Source organism: Rhipicephalus microplus, chromosome 1 (assembly GCF_043290135.1).
Source record: "Rhipicephalus microplus isolate Deutch F79 chromosome 1, USDA_Rmic, whole genome shotgun sequence".
Lineage (NCBI taxonomy): Eukaryota > Metazoa > Arthropoda > Arachnida > Ixodida > Ixodidae > Rhipicephalus > Rhipicephalus microplus.
The window spans coordinates 114,681,207-114,702,040 of record NC_134700.1 but is presented as its reverse complement, the minus strand read 5'-3'; the positions used below and the strand labels follow the sequence as shown (position 1 = coordinate 114,702,040).

At 45.0% G+C, this 20,834-nt stretch overlaps 1 protein-coding gene across 1 annotated transcript in view; it reads right to left on the bottom strand.

Annotated features, from left to right (window-relative positions):
- LOC119177899 (decapping and exoribonuclease protein) overlaps positions 1-20,834 on the bottom strand; it is a 102,899-nt gene that overhangs the window by 55,036 nt on the left and 27,029 nt on the right. The window contains exon 2 of the mRNA XM_037429086.2: positions 17,485-17,714. Within this exon, the coding sequence (XP_037284983.2) occupies positions 17,485-17,714 (230 nt within the window). The remainder of the gene's footprint in view (positions 1-17,484; positions 17,715-20,834) is intronic.

The following is a 20,834-nucleotide window of genomic DNA, read 5'->3' as shown; positions in this document are numbered from 1 at the left end:
CTCCTGCACGCCATGTATCCAGACATATACACTACAAACAGATGCACGTCATGTGGCGAGGTAGCCACCCTTAATCACATGCTGTGGGAGTGTCAGGGCCTAATAAACAATTCGAACAGTGCCGATTCATCTCACTCTTCCACCGCCAGCCTCCGCTCGCGTTGGAAGGCCGCACTGCTCAGCTCGAACCTGACAGCACAACTCTGGGCTGTCCAGCGTGCCGAGGAAGCCGCTTCGAGACAAGGTCTCGAAACCGCATCCGCGGTGGGTGCCCAGGCCCACTAAAAAACGCCGGACTCGAATCGCCTGGATTCGACAAATAAAGTTTATGTTCTTGCCTATTATAACTGAAGATCTAAGATGGGATGCACACATAAGTTACGTTACTTCAGCTGCACTACGCCGCTTGTTTACACTCAGATACCGGCTTCGCCAGGCCCCGCCTTCTCTAAAACTGCTTGCATACACTTCCCTTGTGCGATCATTACTTGAATACGGTAAAATTATTTGGTCAGCATTCACAAAACAGCAAATCACGAAACTGGAAGGAATACAAAGGAAAGCTATGAGGTTCATTTACAACAAGTACAGACATACAGATTTTCCGACTAAACTAATGAAAAAAGCTGGATTACTTACTCTAATGTATAGAACAAGGTTAGCACGTGCAAAATTCATACATTAATTAATACATGGTCATATAAACATCGATGTATCCGCCTATCTTACGTTTGATCAAACTAGAACAACACGCCAAAAACACCCAATGAGACTTAACGAATACTCCTTCAACACAAACTGCTTTAAGTACTCATTCTTTCCGTTAGCCACTAATGAATGGAATAAACTGGATCCGAGTATCTCCAGCACTACCGAATTAGCCGAATTAGCAAAATTTCTAACCCTTGTCGAAAATGAACTTTGTATTATGCAAACGGAATCACCTGGTTGATTTTAATATGTGTGTTCGTGTGAACATTGTACGAGCGAAGTATCATGTCATCATATTTTTTCTTTAAGCAATTTTTAGTACTGAATCCAGGTGAAGAGAAATCGCTCTGTTGATTCTTGAACATGTTTCTGTTTTTCAGTGTGTATAAATTTACCCTTCCTTGAAATACTTCGCCATATTGTAGGGTAGTTTCTTATTGCTGTAATTTCTTGTTGTATTTCTTGATGCATATGCCAATATGTCAACCAATGTGTCAACCAAGTCGCTGCATTTATTTTCTTCTGACAACTTTTCTCTACACTAATGTTTTATGCCTTCTTTGATCTGAAATTGTTAAATGATCCGATTCTGTTAGTTTCATTCTGTACTTTATCGCGATGTATGTTTTTATTGTGTACCTTTTCGAATTTTTATGTTCACGCCCTTCCTGCTGAAATCCCTGATGGGATTGGCAGTATGTCGAAATAAATAAAATAAATAAATAAATAAATAAATATTTAGAGGGCAAGTGTTTAGCAATCATGGGGAAGATATCGTCAAATTCTATTTGCACTTGGCCGATTGGCTTGTCAGATGGTGTGATCTCGAATATATTAGCATTTAAAAAATCTATAAGTGTTTGAACAAAGAGCACTTAGGGTTTATATACACGGGACCAATGGTCATTGAAAAAGACACCAGGCCCGGCAAAGAATATAAACTGTCGCCTTCTTAAAGTGGATTCAGAAAATTTTGAATAGGTTTTGACTGTTAAAATACCGAATCTGCAAGCAAGGGTGGGTATCCGAGCTTCTTGATACAAAACATTGTTAGCTGTGAATTTCGGCACACCTAAGCAACTTCGAAGAGCTTCCCGCTCTAAGAGGATCAAGGGGTTTATTTTGTATGCTGGTCCACCAGAGAATAGTACACATTCGAATTCAAGAATAGCACGAACGTACATGCGATAAATCATGATCAGCGTATCTCTGCGAATACCGGAACGGAGGCGGCCAATCCTACCTATCTTTTCAAAAGCGCGTGTAGCCTTAATTTTAATATGTTCAATGTGATCACGCCAGCTCAGTTTTTGATTGTGCAATACACCTAGATATTTATTACAGTCTACCTGGGGAATTATTTCTTGATGGTACTGAAGAGAAATAGTAACTGGTACGTCCAATGGAAAAATATTATAGCGCTTTTAGTTACGTTCAAGTTCATATGAATTTTCTGAAACCAAGTTTCCAATGTTGCCAAATAAAACTGTAAAGTCAAATGTGGTAAATCAATATCACAGTCAGATGCAAAAGAACGCAATATCATCTGCGTATGCATAAACTTGTACCTTATCACTCAGTGGTATTGAACCTAACAAAATGTTAAATACCTCAGGCGATATAACAGAGCCTTGAGGAACACCTGTCGTTTGGCTATACTCAGGTGTAAAAACACCTTGTTTGGAGCAATATAATTTTCTGTCTTTTAAAAATTCGTACATTCAATTTTTATGTACTGTGGGAACGTTAGCTCTTTTAAGGCATTGATAAGAACAGGATATTCAACACTAACATTTTCTTCGGCTAAATCAAGGGTTACTAGGGCCGCATAATGTCGTCTGTGGCGAGCAAGCTTTATACGATCCTCTGAATCAACGTGCGCCTACCATATAGAGTAACCTGGTCTAAATCTAATCTGGCACGCACTGAGTATTGCATTATCTGTTATGAACTTCGTAACTCTAATGTAAAGTATTCTTTCTATTAACTTAACTGTTAAAGCGATTGGCCTAATGTTATCTATCTGCATTCCTAGTCCCTGTTTTTTAGGAAGCGATATTATTTTTGCAAGTCTCCAGTCAGGAGGTATCCAACTATTTTCAAGTGAATAGTTGACAACGTTAAGGAGGTCTTCAGGAGAAATGTCGAATAACATTTTTAACATTCCTGAAGTGATGCCATCTGGTACAGGACCTGTGTTTGGCAGAATACGAACGACGTGCTCAAGTTCATCCCTACTTACTTCAATAAAATCATTTCCGAGTGACGGTTTTCCACACTTTTTATTGATTTGTGGTGTGAATCTCTTCTCCAATCCTATTGCAATTTCAGTCCATGTATCTTCCAACTCAGTTGGAGAAAAAATAACTGAGTCAATATTTACGCGTGCTACAATAGCTTTACGATTACGGAAAAAACTGAATAGAGCTTTCTTGTTGCCGCTCTTGGATAGATAGCTATACCGTTATCCTTCATAATCGTGCTTCGCTAATGAAAGTGTTCTCTTAAACGTAGCTTTAGCAAATAAGTAATTTCTCCAATTAGTCGGACATTGGTTGGTAAGTTTTTTCCTTGCAGCTTTGCGGCGTCTGTAATCTCTGGCACAATCTAGATTCCACCACGCTGATATAAATTTTCCTTTTTTTTGAAGATATATTGAACTGTGACTTCTTAATTGTACACCTTAGAGTAGAACAAAGCCACATAGCTTTCATATTTTATTCCATATTGGGCAAGGAAGACAACGTTGAATGTGAATTCTTTTTAAATTTAGAGTAGTTTACAAAACCTTGCACCTTGCAATCTACCGTCACTAAAGAAATGCTGACTTCAAAACCAGGAGCCAGTGATCACTACTTGTAGCGGTATCAAGAACAGTCCCAGACGATATTGTCACATTTGAGCTAGCAAATGTCATATCTAAGACGGACGTCGAATTACATCGAACGAATGTGGGAACTATGGAATTCAAACAAATAAGGTTATTCCGATCAGTCCAGTCCCACAACCATTTTCCAGATGAATTTGTGCGGAATCCCCACGACACGTGATGAGATTGAAGTTTCCCGTATATAGTATACTGTTTCTGCAAAAACTCACAGTCACATGAAGTGCTCTTTCATCCTGTACTCCAGCTGGAAAGTAGTTGTTGGCTATAGATATTGGCGCGCATCTGGGAAAGTGAATTTCCAGAACCAATACTTCATAATCGTGTGATATTCGTTTATAAATTAAGTGTGCATTATGACAAATTTTGGATGAAATGAAAAAAATCAATCCTCCACCACGTGGGTCTCTGTTCAGTTGAAAGCACTGATAGTTTTTCAGATAAAAGTTTTGATCAGCAGACAGACAAGTTTCTTGTAGCATTATGACGTCTGGAGATTGTTGAGAAATTAGGTATATTAAGTCTGTAGTTGCAGAGAGCCTTTTCTGAGCACTCATTGGGTAACTGCTGGAAGCACACTTGCTTGATGCCCATTATAGCAATAATAATAAACATTTTATGGTAATAGGTCAGAATTCGCTATGCTATTTTCTGTCATTCTTCTGAGAAATGTGGTATCCGCTAAACTATTGCGAAGAATTTAGTGACAATTGTTTATGCAGTGGCTGACGACGATGATGAATTATTCCTGAAGTGGGTATGTGCCACAGTTAGTAGGTGATCAAGAACAAGGTTTTGTAATGGGTCGGACCACGCACTCGTTACGATATTTGCATTGTGTGACTACTGCTAGTTCTTTCACTGGTAACGCTTTATAAGTCGTGTTAACGTGACTGCTTTCCCGACAACAAGCCTGTCTAAGGCAAGTTTGCCAACAAGCCCCAAGCACTGGCATGTGATCTAACTTCAGACCACAATGGGTACTTTGGAAACAATTCCTCAACGATGAGCGACCAGGAGTTTGCTGCACGCGTCCGCGTAGCACTGAGGAACTGTTTGTCGGCTGACATGCCTTTGTTTGCCTTTTGGAAATCATTCAAACAAAAAGTTCGACCAATAGCTACAGAAATTGGATCTGTGAGGGGATTTCACAGAAATTTAGAACAAAAGATGCTAAAGCAAAATATTCAAAACCTATATAAATTTCAGCGTGAGGCTCCTGGTTGCTATACAGCCAAAATTTCTAATGCCAAAAACGCACTCCAGGGGTATGACGCTTTCCGTTGCAGAAGTGCCCGTGTGCGATCCCGAATACTAGCATTTTGCATTCAGAGGAGCCCACACGTCAATCCTTACTCGATGAGTATGGCAACACTAAAATCAAATTTATACCACACCTTTACTCAAGAGTATTTTGGTCAATTATTTCAGTGAAATTATGTCAAAATTTGAAACCTATTAAAAAGTAGTGTTCAGCACCTCTTCTAAAATTGAAAATGAAAATCTGGTGACGCAGTTTTTGTCATTTGTGACTCATCTAACAGACGACGAATGTGAACCTATTAGTGGGCAATTCACTATAAAAGAAATAGAACTTGTCATTCAACAGTTACCATGGTCATAAACGCCAGGACCTGGTGGATTATCCGGCGAGTGTTACAAAACAATTAAAATATTACTATGCCCTGTACTGCCCCAAGTTTTCACGCAGAGTTTTAATCTTGACGCGCTTCCTCGCTATTTTACTAAAGTTCAGACTGTTCTAACCCCGAAATATTCAGATGGAGAAACCCTTCACCACGTTGATGGCTACAGACCAATTACATTATGCAATGCAAATTATCCAATTTTTTGCAATGATGCTTTCAAACAGACTTCAATTTGCAATGTCAATACTGATCGGTGCCCATCATAAATGCTGTCTAAAAGGTCGCTCAATACAGACTAACATACACATTGCTCGCACAGTATTGGAATATTGATCACACTCATATGAACAACTAGCAATACTACCGGTAGACTTGGTGAAAGCCTTTGATCGGGTTCGTCATGCTTATCTGTTTTCTCTTCTCGAACAAACCAACGTTGGCCCCACTATATGGAAAGGTGCGAAACTATGTTACAATGAATGCTCAACCCGTTTAATTCTTAATGGCAATCTTTCAAAGCTCATGTTTCTTAACCCATCTGTGAAACAGGGCTGTCCGTCTTTGCCAATGTTTTTTTACTTTTTACTTGGAGCCACTGTGCTTAAGTGTAATTCAATCTAGTAACGTCCGTGGCTTCAGTGCTTACGGGTATGAGGTAGAGGTATTGGCGTATGCTGATGACGTAGCGTTCTTTTGTACAGATCTTTCTAGCATAAAAATGGTGCGGTCAACAATTGGAGCATTGGAGAAAATTTCAGCGGCGCGAATGAACATTGCTAAAAGCTTGGAATTGTGGCTTGGCTCATGGACATATAAACTGACCCATTTTCAGGGTATAGAACAGTCTTGTGTTCCGCCAAAATACCTAGACGTTTCATTAGATGCACATAGATGAAGTGCACATTATTGGAAAGAACGTGTACCCACCCTAAAGCACTACTCCCAGAGGTTCATTCCTCATAACCTCTCTATATTTGGCAAAGCTAAAGCATGCAACCTGTTTCTGGCAACAAAATATTCTACGTACTGCAAATAATTTGTTGTTCGGGGTTTCACATACAGAAATTTTACCGTATACTTGCTATCTTCATTTGTTCATCAATCTATGAACCGAGAAAACCTTTTCACAATTGTCTGCGCAGGTGGTCTTGGGGTGGTACATCTCTATTGAAGAATTGGTATGGCGCTTTTTGTACTTTCGTGACTGCGCTTATCCACTGCTTCGAACATTCTTGCAAGTGAATTTCGCAAACGTTTTAACAAGTTTAGTATCTTCTAATTTTGCATCACCTCCCTATCTGAAAAGGTTAAGCGTGAAGTATACGATTCAGTGCGTTTTTTGACAGTGACATTTCGCAATGAATACTTGTTCTCTAGCTCAAGAAAAGACCTATATTATGCTGTATTTGAATGTGCTATTTTCGGGCCCTTTTTACTGTTAACTGTATATTGGACTTTAAATGTGAAGCATTTTTCTGCGAATTTCGGCGACTTTTTATCTATCTAGCCGCCTACGACTTTTAGCTCTCCTGGCCGTTTCGATAATGTTATCAATACCAATCTTAAAATGGCATAACATGACTTTATGAAGAACATATTTCACTAGTCATAACATGAAAATCATGACATGTCTGTCATGAATGTCAAGATTTACACTTCATGGTCTTGCAACTCTTGCGGTGGTGGATCGTTGTAGTCCCGATTGGGACTACAACGATCGACATTGACAACTCAGGCACGTGCGATCTACGCGGGATAAGAGAAGACGACCAGGTGCCGAACTTGCAAGAAGCCAAGGTGTTCTGGGCGTAAACATTTTTCTCCAACTTGTTCGCTTGTGGGGCACAAGTCCGCCAGTTTGTCTATTGAATGCGAAGCATTTCTTAGCGAACTTCGGCGACTTTGAGCGCCGAAGTTCGCTATTTATCTAACTTACTACGACAACTTGATCTATCTACGATCTTCCTACGATAAATTGATCTATCTATCTAACTGCCTACGACATTTCGCTAACTACTTAACTAACTAACTAACTAAAAAACTAACTACCTAAATTTCATCAGTTTCCATAACCTTATACTTATGACTCCTTGATTGCGTGTCAGCACACTTACAGCTGGGCTGTCCTATCTATCTATCTACCTATCTATCTCTATCTAGCCACCTACGGCTTTTAGCTCTTCTGGCCGTTTCGATAATGGTATCGATACCAAACTTGGTATGGCATAACATGACTGTATGAAAAACACATTTGACTAGTCATAACATGAAAATAATGACATAAATGTCATGAATGTTATGATTCACATTTCGTGGTCCTGCAGCTTTTGCGGTGGTTTCGTTCACATGGCATGTTGCAAAACTGGTATGGTATGCCATGACTGCATGGCGAACACAAGTGACAGGCCCTAACATGAAAATCATGACATGCGTGTCATATAACAACATGACTACATTCCACGCTCATGAAGCGCTCACGGCCATTTCGCGAGTGTCACATATACCAAATTTGGTATTACAGTACGTGAATGGATGACGAAGGTATGTGACTGGTGCGAACATGATAATTATGAGATGTGTGTCATCTAATAAGATGACTACATGGTACGTTCATAAAGAGTTCGCACCCGTTTCGCTAGCTTCACATGTACCAACTCGGCATTATGTGACGCGAACGAACGATATGGGTAAATGACACATCCAAGCATGATAATCACGACATGCGTGTCATGTAACAACACGACTACATGCCACACTGATGATGCACTTGCAGCCGTATCTTTAGCTTCACATGTGCCAAATTTGGTATTACATGACACCAATAGATGACGAAAATAAGTGACTGGTGCGAACATGATAATCATGAGATGCGTGTCATGTGAGAACATGACTACATGCCACAGTCAAGGTGCCAATACATTTCGACGTAACGTGGTGCTCGTGCTCACCGGCCTTCACTTGGTCGCGTCACACCGGGGTCGCCACGCTAGGCGCTAGTCCTGCCATATACTAGCAGGTGCTCGCTGCGCTGCGTTCCTTTGACGCATGTGCGTTTCAGAGCGTCCGGCGTCCCTCCGTCACGAAACGAGGGAAACGCAGTGTTGTCTCTGTGACGCATCTGCGCGAAATGCAGCTTGTCGCATTTCGCGCCGGTTGCCGTTCAGCCGCGCTGACGGACGCTGGTCACGCCTGGCGTCAGACTACACAGTGCTCGCGTTTTGCTAATGAAGCGTCGCTGTGCCCAGCGTGCGCGCGCGTCAACGCTACATCGAAGTGTATTGGGCCCTTCATGATGCGCTCGCCGCGATTATGCTAGCTCCACATATACCAAATTTGACGTTACGTGACGTCAATGGATGACGAAATATATGACTGGTGCAAGCATGATAATGCTGACATGCGTTTCATGTAAAACATTACTACGTGCTACGCTAATAGCGGGCTCGAGGGTGTTTCGCTCCCTTCACATATACTAAGTTTGGTATCACGTGACGTGAATAGATGACGAAGGTAAACGACACATCCACACACGATAATCATGACACGCAAATCATGTATGGCAGCATTTACTTCCATATATCGTTACGTTGTGCTGATTTTAAAATGACATAACATTTCTCATTCGTGCTTCGCATATAGATTTCTACTGTACGTGGGATCTGCCAATTTTTTCCAGTCATGACGTGCTATTACGTGTATCCAAAAGGCCTATTTCACCAATACCAAAATCATTTTAACTGCGAAGCATTTTTCAAAGAACTTCAGCGACTTTGAGCGTATCTATGTATGTATCTATATCTATCTATCTATCTCCAGGCCGTTTCAATAACGGTATCGATACCAAACTTCGTATGGCTAACATTACTTTGAAGAACATATTTGACTAGTCGTAAAATAAATGTCATGATATGTATGTCATGAGCATCGATTTACATTTCGTGGTCCTGCAACTCTTGCGGTGGTTTCGTTCACATGAAATGTTGCAAAACTGGTATGGTATGCCATGATTGCATGGCGAACACAAGTGACAGGCCCTAACATGAAAATCATGACATGCGGGTCATGATTTCAGCTATGATATCCTTAACCCCCGTTTGTTCCCTAATCCACTCTGCTCTCTTCTTGTCTCTTAAGGTTACACCTACCGTTTTTCTTTCCATTGCTCGCTGCGTCGTCCTCAATTTAAGCTGAACCCTCTTTGCAAGTCTATAGATGCTGCCATTTTCTATAGATGCTGTCATTTCGGCGTTCGTTGCCGAATCTTCGTCGTCCTCTGCTCCGTTTTCATCCTCGAAGAGCGCAGCGGAGGCCACCATCGACAACATGGTCGCTCCAGACCTTCTTCCAGCACATACAGCTGGCATCAGGCACCTGCTGAAATCCTACCACGACATCTTTGATTTTGATGACCGCTTTTTGCGTCAGACATCCTTTGTAACTCATAGGATTAACACTGGAGACGCCAGCCCCATCCGACGACGTCCTTATCGCGTGTCTAATGCTGAGCGACAAGTTACCCAGCAACTGCACCAAATGTTACGGGGGTGAGAAAATGAATGCAATAAATATATTTACAAAATATACAGGGAGAGTCAGAGGCAGCTGCAGCCAAGATAGAAGAACAGCAGCAACAACAACACGAGCACGGTCGCTTTCATCGTCTTCGTCGTCTATGATGCTCTTTCGTTGCCGATGTCTTGTAACAATATTGTGCCCCTCATGATGCGCTCGCGACCACTTTGCTAGCGCCATACACCAAATTTGGTGTTACATGACGTCAATGCTTGATGAAATATATCACTGGCGCAAACATGATAATCCTGACTCGCGTGTCATGTACGAACATGACAACACACCACGCTAATAGCGTCCTCGCTGCACCATATATATGGTTCACTAGCACCATATATATAGTATATATGGTTCACTAGCACCATATCTACTAAATTTAGTATCACGTGGCGTGAATAGATGAGGAAAGTAAACGACACATCCAAACATGATAATTATGACCCGGAAGTACGGCATCATTTACCTCCACCTCGTAATGTTGTGCTAATTTTAAGAGAGAGAGAAAGATTAACTTTATTTACATATCCTGAGGAGGTTGAGAAAGGGCCATTCAAAACCTTAATTCAACCTGGAGGCTCCTCCCAGGATGGCGCTGGCAGCCGAAGGCTTGTAGCGATGTCCCGGGCCCTCTGGACCGCCTGTAGTTGCAGCTTGTATTGATTGCTCTTGAGGGCTTCCTGCCAAGCCTCTTGGGTATTCAGTTGTGCTGCGCTATGAGTAGGGCACAGCCAGAACATGTGTTCGAAATTGCAATAGGGATGGTTGCAAAGGGAGCATGTGGGTGGTGTGTCGGGGTCGACTCTGTGTAAGGTGGATGGTGTTATGTACGTACGTGTTTGCAACCTTCTGAGAGTTAGAGCTTGTGCTTTGTTAAGTTTTGGGTGCGGTGCTGGGAAGGCACGTCTTTGTCCCCGGTAATGTGAAGTGATCTTGTGGTATGTGAGTGCTTTGTCCAGGCTGCAGAGATTCTCGTACCGCTCACTCATCGAGGGGTCGTTGTCCGTGGCGCGGCATGTGAGCTCACGCGCCAGGCGGTTGACCTCTTCGTTGGGATTTCAGCGGTCGAGTCCCGGTAACTGTCCCATGTGGGCTGGGAACCAGTATACGTAGATTTGAGCTTTCTCTTCCTTAACAAGGGTTTCTTTGCTCTCGTACTCTCTTATTGCGTTGACGGTGAGTTTTCCAGTGCTTCTAGCTACTAGGCCAGCCGCGAACGTTCGTGCCGCCGTCTTAGAGTCAGTGCATACTGTGGAGTAGGCTTGGCAGCTTTGCAAGGCTAGCGCGATCACCATTTCCTCTGTTTGTGGACATGGCTTGTATGGACGGTTGCCGCGTTTATGAGGTTTCCGTCTATATCAACTACCGCTATGGCAAACGCCTCCCTGCCATAGTAGCAGGCAGCATCAACGAATAGCGCGTGCGTGTTGTGTTTTTTTGCCTTGTTTATGAGCGCCCTCGCTCTGTCTTTCCTTCGCCCTTTGTTGAACGTAGAGTGAACGTTGCGGGGGATTGGCTCAACCCTAATGTGTTTCCTCACGTCATTACCAAGTTGTGTACTTTTCTCTGGTTGGAAAATTGGGCAAATGTCTGCGTCTCGTAGGATGAGATGGCCTGCCTGTGTCAACGACAGGCGTGTGATCTGTGCCACTCTCTGAGCCTCAAAAATTTCTTCGGCTGTGTTGTGCAGGCCAAGTTGCTCGAGTTTCTCGTTGCTCGTGCTATTGGGCAAGCCGAGGGCCGTTTTCAGTCCCTTGCGGACCATGGAGTCGACCTTTTTGATTTCAGCCTTCGTAAGTTTCAGAAACGGGAACGCGTATGCTACGTGACTTACGAGAAAGGCGTGATACGCCTTCATGATGTTGTCTTCTAGGAGGCCTGCTCTCTTGTTGGCGATTCTAGCAATGCCTCTTGAAAAATTGTTCGTGCTTTTTTAAAGGCACTTGAGTTCTTCTTTGTTGTGGCCCTCCTTGGCGCTTAACGTTAGCCCTAATACTTTGACCGTATATACTTGCGGTATCGTTTGGTTGTTCTCAGCTTTGAGCACTACTTGCAGCTCCTCTTCGCCCGAATTTCGTCGAGGGTGAAAGAGCGTTAGAGTAGATTTAGTGGGGGACAATGCGAGTTCATTTGGCTTAAGAAATTCTTCAGTTGTAGTCAGTGCTTGTTGAAGAATTCCTTCCAAGGCACCATATGAGTGGCCACATGGGACCCATATGGTAATATCATCCGCGTATAAGGCATGGTGCACGGATGGGATTTGAGCGAGCTTCTCCGACAACCTGTGCATCGCCACATTAAAGATCAATGGCGAGAGCACTGACCCTTCTGGGGTGCCAATATTTCCGAATCGTTCGGGTTCGCCGCATTGCTCTCCTATGCGTATGCTGGCGGTTCGGTTCGCCAGAAAGCCTTTAATGTAGTTGTAGAATTTCTCGCCTAGGTTCATGTGTGATATTTCACCCAGTATGTGTTCATGTTTTACGGTGTCAAAGGCCTTGGCGAGGTCCAGGGCTAATATGGCTTTGGGCATGTGAAGGAGGCCGTAACATATGTGTTCTCTTAACATCAACATGGCGTCCTGTGTGGACAGTGCCCTGCGGAAGCCAATAATGTTGTGTCGAAAGACCCCATTGCTCTCAATGTGGTCTGTGATACAGTTGAGTATTGCATGCTCGGCTACTTTTCCAACGCAAGATGTGAGTGACATGGGCCTTAAGTTATCGATGCTCAGCGGTTTTCCAGGTTTCGGGATGAGCGAAACCTTGGCACTACGCCATTCTTTGGGCACGGTACCCGTTTCCCATGCCTCATTTATCCTCTTAGTAATGATTACAATTGCTTTATCGTCTAGATTCCGTAGCAGTTTATTGTCGATTCCATCTGGCCCTGGCGCCGATCTGCCATTGAGTTGTTGTAGAGCGTACCGTATTTCAGCTTCGCTGAATGGTTCGTCTAGCTTTTCTTGCGGTCGACCTCCATATGAGGGATTTTTGTTTTCCCAGGCTACTGATTTGCTTTCCAGTGGGAGATATTTTTGGCCAAGCGTTTTGAGGAGAGCTTCGGATCCACCACTATCCTGGGCGTGCTTGTGCACCAATCGTTCAATTTGCAGCTGGGTGCCGCCTCTGGTGGGTTTTTCGCTGTCCTCCATAAGGTGTTTGAGCAGCCCCCATTTGCTTTCCTTCCTCATTTTGCCATCTGCTTCATCACATGTGTTGTTCCACTGCTGGGCGCAGAGTGTTTTGGCATGAGATTCGATTTCGCGGCCAAGGTCCGCGATTTTTGTGCGTAAGTGTCTGTTGAGCTTGTTTTTACGCCACGCTTCTTTTAGGTCATGCTTTTTCTGCAGCAAACTGGCCAGGTGAGAGTCCATTACCTGGATGGATTCATCAGTCTCGACTTCTTTGGTGGCCTCATTCGCTGCCATTTTTAATTCATTTAAGAGGGCTTCATATGATAGTTCTGTATTGCCCTTCTGCTCCCGTATTTTATGGAACTGGTCCCAGTCTGTGCTTTTGAATTTTCTTGGCGCTTTCGCCTAGTTCTCAACGGTAATTTCCAGGATGCAGTGGTAGCTACCTAGGTCTTCGGCGAGGTTATCCCAGGTAGCTCTGACGTTCTTGGTGAAGGTCAAGTCCGGCATTGTGTCCCGCTGTACCGAATTACCTCTTCTTGAAGGAAGGGCAAGGTTGTTTATCAGCTGCAGGTCCAGCGCATTCGCGCTTTCTGCTAACTTGGTGCCTTTGCCTTCGCTTTTTAAGTATCCCCATTCGGTACTCCTGGTGTTAAAATCACCCGCTACTATGAGCGGATTGTCACCCGCCATTTTTACCGCCGAGGTGAGCAGTCTGTTGAAATCTTTTTTTTTATCTGATGGAGGACTGTAAACATTGAGCACAAAGATGCTTCTTTTAACAGGCCTGTGTGGTAAGATTTCCACCAGGACCGTTTCCAGGCCTTTTTTGTATACGGGGGCGTCCCTTTCGGCGAACATTAAGTCCTTCCGGATGAAGGTAGCCACTCCTCGCGTCTTGTTCTGCTCGGAGTGCAGGGTCGGCCTGGCTACCCTGTACTCCTGTATGCCAATGCTTTTAGCAGTTTTGCTTTCTCCACATTCCTGTAGGAATATTATATGCGGCTTTTTTTTACAGGCTAGCAATAGTTGTGTTAGTGCTGCTTTGCGTTTCTGAAGTGAGTTACAGTTCCACTGCCAGATCTTAATCTCGTCACGGTCAGCAGCCATTTTGGCTTGGTAGCTTGTGTGCGTCGCGGCTCGTTATTTCCGCGAGATTGCGTGCTTTGACTGGTCGGACTTTAGCTCTAGAAGTTATGCTCGGCACGCTTGCCGTAACTGCTGGTTTGTCCGCGCTTAGCTTCTGAGAAGCACCTGCCACAGGTGGGTTGGCTGCCATCTTCTCCAGGCTCACGAGCCTCTGGTCAGCTTTGTCAGTGTAAGCCTTAAAAGTTTCCATAAACTTGGCAAGCGTGTTCGCCAACGTATCAATTTTGTCGTTGAGCTTAGTTGTCGCGGACTCGATATTTGTCAGTGGGGCTTCTTTTTCCATCGAGACCATCTCGATCTCCTCCGTCGTGTCGCTGTCGCTGTCTACAGCTTTGCGTTTGTGTTGTGTGGTTGTGGTTGTGTGGTTGTGGTTGTGTTGTGTGGTTGTGTTGTGGATCATTTGTTGTGAGTGTGTTGTCGGTGGTGCCTGTGAGCTCGACAGATTGATTCCGTGGCAGCTCTCTATTCTAGCTATTGAGGCCCGGAGCTCTTCAAGCTCCTTCTTGAGGGCCCTGTTTTCTTGTTCAAGCACTACAATACGAGAATCGGGAGCATGCTCTGGCTGTGCCTTACCTTTGGGCTGGCTACTTGTGCTTCGTGATTCACCTGCAACCCTGCTGGCCCCGAAGCCATTGTTCGGCTGCTGCTGCTGCGTGGCTGTTGGTCTCGTTCTCGATCGGGATCTTGAGCAGTACCGAGATGACAGGCGGTTGTCGTATCTCGACAAGGTCGAGGGGCGCCCTCGGAACGAGAACGGCCTCTGGATCGAAAAAGCCTTCTGGATCGGGATCTCCCCCTGGATGGAGAACGGTGATGGACGCTCGAGGCGTTCTCCCGTCCCGGCACCTGATTGTGGCAGGGTTCCTTAAACGTGACAGATGTTGGTGTGTCTTGACGTTGTTGTGCTTGCCACTCTTGCTTTCTGCGTCTTCTTCTCCTTCTCACTATGTATGGAATGTGGAAGCGTCTTTTGCATTCGCGATCTCCGGTGGGGTGATTTCCATCGCAAAGCTTGCATTTCGGCTCGCAGTGATGCACGCCGTCTTCTTGTAGCGTTTCACCGCAGTTGTGACATTTCTTGCTCGTTGCGTTTGTGTGCCGGCAAACATCGGCGCGATGGCCGACTCCACCGCACGTTCTGCAAACGTCGACTTGTCGCTTGTAGAGTGAGCAGGGAACCATGGCGGTTCCACATATCACTGTGCTCGGAACGCGCAACCCTTCAAAGAGGATTGCGACTACTTTGGTCTTTTTAATGCGTTTTGCTTCGATGGCAGTGGGATTTCGGTCGTGCACAATCAGGCGTTTGAGCGTTGCGTCGTCAAGGGAGAGGTCAACGTTCTTGATGACGCCCTTGCATGTATTATCGGGCGCGGCCACGTATGCGGCAACTTCGAACGAGCCTTGGTTTGTGTGAAGTTTCTGCGCGTTCACGTATGATGTAGCAATTTTTGGTGCGGCGTAGAAATAACAATGATGTTTTGCATATTGTTGGGGCAGATCGTGTCCTCCCGTGCTTGTTCGTCGGTGATCTGGGCGATCATGATGACGGCTCTCGCCAGCAGAACGAGGTCGACTCGGGCTACGTCCAATCCTCCTCTGGGTCTCATAATTACCCTGATCTGGTCCTTGGGTAGGCGGGGTAGCCTGGAAGCAGATACCACACGGTGTAGTGCTGATTGACTTTTTTAAAGGCCCTGGGGTGCTTCGGCTGGTTGCTGTGCTCGACCGTCCCAGCGGCCAGCTCCTCGTTCGGCGGAGTCGTCTGTCTTCGGCGTCCCATGGCGGTGGCCCATCCTGGTCCGTCGAAGATCTCCGCGCTTACTTCCATTCCCCCCACGGTTATTGTGGAAGGCATTTTCAGTGCCTGGTTGTCGGCTGCAACGTACCGAGGTTGATCCAGTAGCTGCCGCGTCTGGCCGAGCCCTTGGCTACATGTAACGGCCGTACTCCTCGCCAACTCTAGGTGTGGTTAGAGTTAGCGGGGACGCTCGCCGCGTCGCAACTTTAAAGTCCAAAAATATGTCTAAGAGTTCACTCACCGCCAAAAATGGCGTCTCCACTTAAACCGCAGAGCTTGCTTGTTCAAATAAGCACAAAGTCAAGTGATCTTGGAGCAAAGAAACGACCGAAAACATTTAGAAAAGCGGGAGCCGACGTTTTCACGTCCGCGCTCTTCGACGCCACCTGGCGATCCTCTCTGCTAATTTTAAAGTGACATATGAACATTTCTGATTCGTGCTTCGCATATCATCGATTCCCACTGTACGTGGGATCTGTCAATTTTTTCTCTATTGAATAAAACGCTCTCCATGCTTTCGAAAAGTCAATTCTAAGATTTTTTTCAGTTTCTGTGGGTACAGCTTGCTATATACAATTGTACTGCTAAAAAAGTTCTGGAACTATTTGACGTGCCCCTACAGCCCTGATTGGATGACCTTTGGCTGCACTGCCAACAGCTTGTGAAACAGAGTATATAGTTCCATTCCATTGCTATCCCTGTCAGGACACCGCAGTTCGCTTCTCTGGATCATTTTGCTGCGTTTATAATAATTAATATTACGCCTATTCTTTCCAAATAAATCATGTGTTTCAGCAACCTTAATTTCTAAAATCTGGAATTTTCTGCCTTAATAATTATCTCTGAGGAAATGCATTCATTTCATCTTTCCGCTTTAGAGGCACAGGTTAGGGGACGGTCATCATTTCGGAATGATGACCATATACATTAGAGTCCTTCTCTCTTTTGTCTCTACATGAGTGAGTTGAACAGCTATTAAACCGCATAGATGCACGTAATCTCGTAAAAAGACGGAAGTTTGCTTGCCCATTTGTCTATAGACTATTTCGCGGAGGGGTTTAAGCGCCACCATGTTTGGCTGTTAACCTTTCTGTTTTGCATATTTAACAACTAAACGAACAGTGTAACGACATACGCACACGCATGAAAACGTCTGTTTGGAGCGTACGATGTTTCAAGCCTTACTAATTCACATCGCAATTTACTAAAACAAGAAAACGTCAGCTTATTAGGCCAAAATGGCAGCACCCGCATGTCTTAAGTAAAATAGAATATACCTGTTTCCTCACCAAACGACCACAATGTTCTGGCGCATGAGCATAATAGCGTTGTTCAGTGCAATAGACGATTATCTTCATTTTCTAGATGATCTGCACTCTCTTCTGGCGTCATCTTATGCGGTCACTCTGAATATGAATGGAAAAGCTTGCTGCATCACGCAAGCACAAGACACGAAGTCGCTGGTTCAAGCCGGCGTTCTTTATGCATGGGCTCCAAGTTAAAACTAGCTCTTTGTCAACGCTTCCAGCTTGATGGAAGAGGTAAAACCAACCCGCTATTTAGGTTTGTGCTTAGTTCTTACTTGTGGTCATGATGCGACGAAACTGCGCGCCCCAATGGCGCGGGCGATGAAGTTCCCAGTTCTGCATGCCTTCTGGAAGTCCTGCCTCTTTCGACTTTGCAGCCAGGTTGTATATGTACACGATGCCTGGGCGCCTGCACGCCCCTAGCAGCCAGTCGTTGTCCTTGGCGAGTGGTGTGCAAATAAGAGTTTGCAGTGTGAACCGACCGCAGACGAACACCATGCGTGGTCTGTGCAAAAAGAAGAGTTACAGATATATCAGAAGACGAAACAATTCTTAAAACGCAAGCCCCATAAACGCCACAAGTGAAAACGGAGAAAGAAACACACCTATGGTAAAAAGATGACGGTTGAATGGAAGCCGTACTGTGTGGAAGGCGCTACAGCATTCAACCATGGAGAGAATTTTTCTTTTTTTTTCCTTCAAAAATAACAGCGCAGGCACACGGGACAACAAGCACAACAGGACTTTCCACTGCCTAACATCATGAGCGTAATATTTCAAGAGAACGAATATATGATGATGTATTTGTGGGGTTTAACGTCCCAAAACCACCATATGATTATGAGAGACGCTACAGTGGAGGGCTCCGGAAATTCAGACCACCTGGGGTTTTTTAACGTGCACCCAAATCTGAGTACACGGGCCTACAACATTTCCGCCTCCATCGGAAATGCAGCCGCCCCAGCCGGGATTTGATCCCGCAACCTGCGGGTCAGCAGCCGAGTACGTTAACCACTAGACCACCGTGGCGGGGCGAGAACGAATATATACGCGTTCGAAAAAGGACAAAAAATGAATGGAGGCCCTGCGCATGTGCCTCAACTAGTAAAGTGCCCAGTGGATTGACTTGGACAAATATTCTCCCTAACAAATTTTTCGACGGACGGTACGCTTACACACGATGGCCCAATGGAATGAATCTTGAAAGCCTCATAGATCTCGTGGGGACGGACATTGCGATATCTATGCCAGATGCGCGTCTGGTGATGATGATGTCGCATGGGGTTTTGTGGCTTAAGGTCCAACAAATGGCCAAATAGCGCCAGGCGATGGGTCAAGACATGTGGACAATGATTGTCGTAAGTGGCCGAGTATGGACCTTCGAATTCCTCGCGTTAAGGCGGGAAACAACATAGAAGTATTAAAATCAGTAAACAGACGTGAAATTTGTGTAGCGAGAATAATTAGCGAAAGCTAATGAGCGTAAAACTATGGTGCGAAAATGTGGCATTAGCACAAGTGCCTCGTCAGCGTCCTTGCGTCCAAGGGCCGTGAGGTAGGTGTTTTGTTTCATGTAACACCGCAGCAACAGCCTCCCTTCCTGGTTGTGCTATGGAATGCTCATTATAGCACATTAAAATTACTTACGGCTGAAAAATCCAAAAAAAAATCAATTATGTTTGAAAAGTGGCCGGCTATCCACCTATGAGCAATGTAGGGTGTATTTCTTGTCGGCAGAATAATGAAAAGTGCTGTCTTCGGAGCATGTTAAACTCTATACACTGTAATAAATGTGAGGCACTCTTACTGTTTGACCACATCTCTAGCAAAATGGTCTAGCACCACCAGACAGAAGGTATGATTTTGTGTATGTCCCCTTCTTAGCTTTGTAAACGTTAATTACGTGCGGCATGGCTGATACTGGCGACCAGTGACTGTAGGCCAGACGAGTAGCAAGAAGCAACAAGTGTTTTTTTTTCTTTCAGCAACGTAGCCGAGTATATAAGGAGGCTAGCGATAAACGGTGGGGGCGCGGCGCATGCGTGTTGGAAGACGCGCAAGCGGAACTTCGCGCTCCATTACAATGACGATACTAGTCAAAAAAGACAGTCAAAGGGTTATGACTCGCTAATTCTCTTGGGAACACAATTGATCTCTTTTGGAAGGTAGATGCAGTAAAAAATTAGCCCCGTATCTCCATGTTACACCGCAAATGTCGTTGAAAGACGATAGTTTTGCGTCTGGAGAGAGTGAACAAAACGTTTATTTGACGTTCTGCGCAAGAAAATCATTTAATAATATTCTAAAGGCGCTGTGTTAGAGTGCCTCGAGCATGCAGTGGAGGCGAACGAGCGCATCAAGTTACGTCACACGTGAGACATGAGCGCAATCTGGCAGTTATCCTGGAAAACATGGCGCGGGCCCTGCGCACCCGTCTCCGAGGTGATAAGGTGTAGAACACAAGGCGACAGGTAGGTGCCACCACCGTGTCGTCTTAGCAAAATGCTGGTAACACTTGCCGTTTTGTGCAAGCGTTACATGGCCAGCGCAGCGTTATGAAGGCTACGATCCTTAAAATTACTTTTGATTGCCTTTTCTAGTAAAAAATACACATACATAATATTTACGTGTTGTTATGGTACCTCCGATATGCGCGATAATTGCTTTTAGAGACGATTGTCTTTCTTGGGGACCATCGGCGCAAAAATTTCTGTCTGTCTGTACATTTGTCTGTTTGTCCACTCTTAACAGCACTGGGTACTTGAAACGGCCGACCCCATCCGTAGCACCCACCCATGTTGCTCAAGCTTTAGCGTTCATACTTGTGCAATTGTCCGTTAAAAAGCATATATTGCGCATGTCTGGGGCACCATAACACGTATATATTGCCGCCAGCACGTAGTGGGTTGGCAGCAAGAGCGGCTCTAAATCTGGAGGAAAAAAGAAGATCGCGTTCTTCTCTGCTCGAGAGCCAGCCACGACTGACGCATCGTCCTAGAGCTAGCTACCCGGTCGTTCAATAAATCCCCCAGTACTTGTGACTCATCGTGACAAACTGGTGGAGGTGCTGGGTATTGGGCGTGCGTCCTCGTACGTGATGATCCTGTGTTGAGTGATGGACGTCTGGCGGATCTTCGAGCAACTTGCGAAGCAAGACCTGTACTCGAACAAGAGCGCTCGCAGCGCATTCTGGTTATCGGTGGACCGATCAGGATTGATGTCAATGTTGCTCATTGATGTGTCTGCGTTGTCCACTACTTCTGACGTGAGACAGTTGGTTACGTTTGCTACTTCGTGGGCAAACGCTATCGAAGTGCCACGGAAAAGGTGTCGATGCTCGTTGCTAAAGTTGGTAACGAGCAATTCAGATCGGCCGTCACGAACGTGTATTACACTTCTCGCTACACATATGCCTTGCTGCAGGAGGTGTTCTAAATTTGTCTCGGCCACCACATCGCCATCGTTCAAACCACAGCATGTTACGTCGCCTAGAACACTGGCTCGGGGAGGAAGCGTCACGCTCTGTTCAGAAATACGGAGTACGTCGACACGCATTCCGTCATCCTGCGCGTTGATTGCTCGCTGGGCTGAGAACGTGACGCGGCGCTCTTGTAGATCAATGATA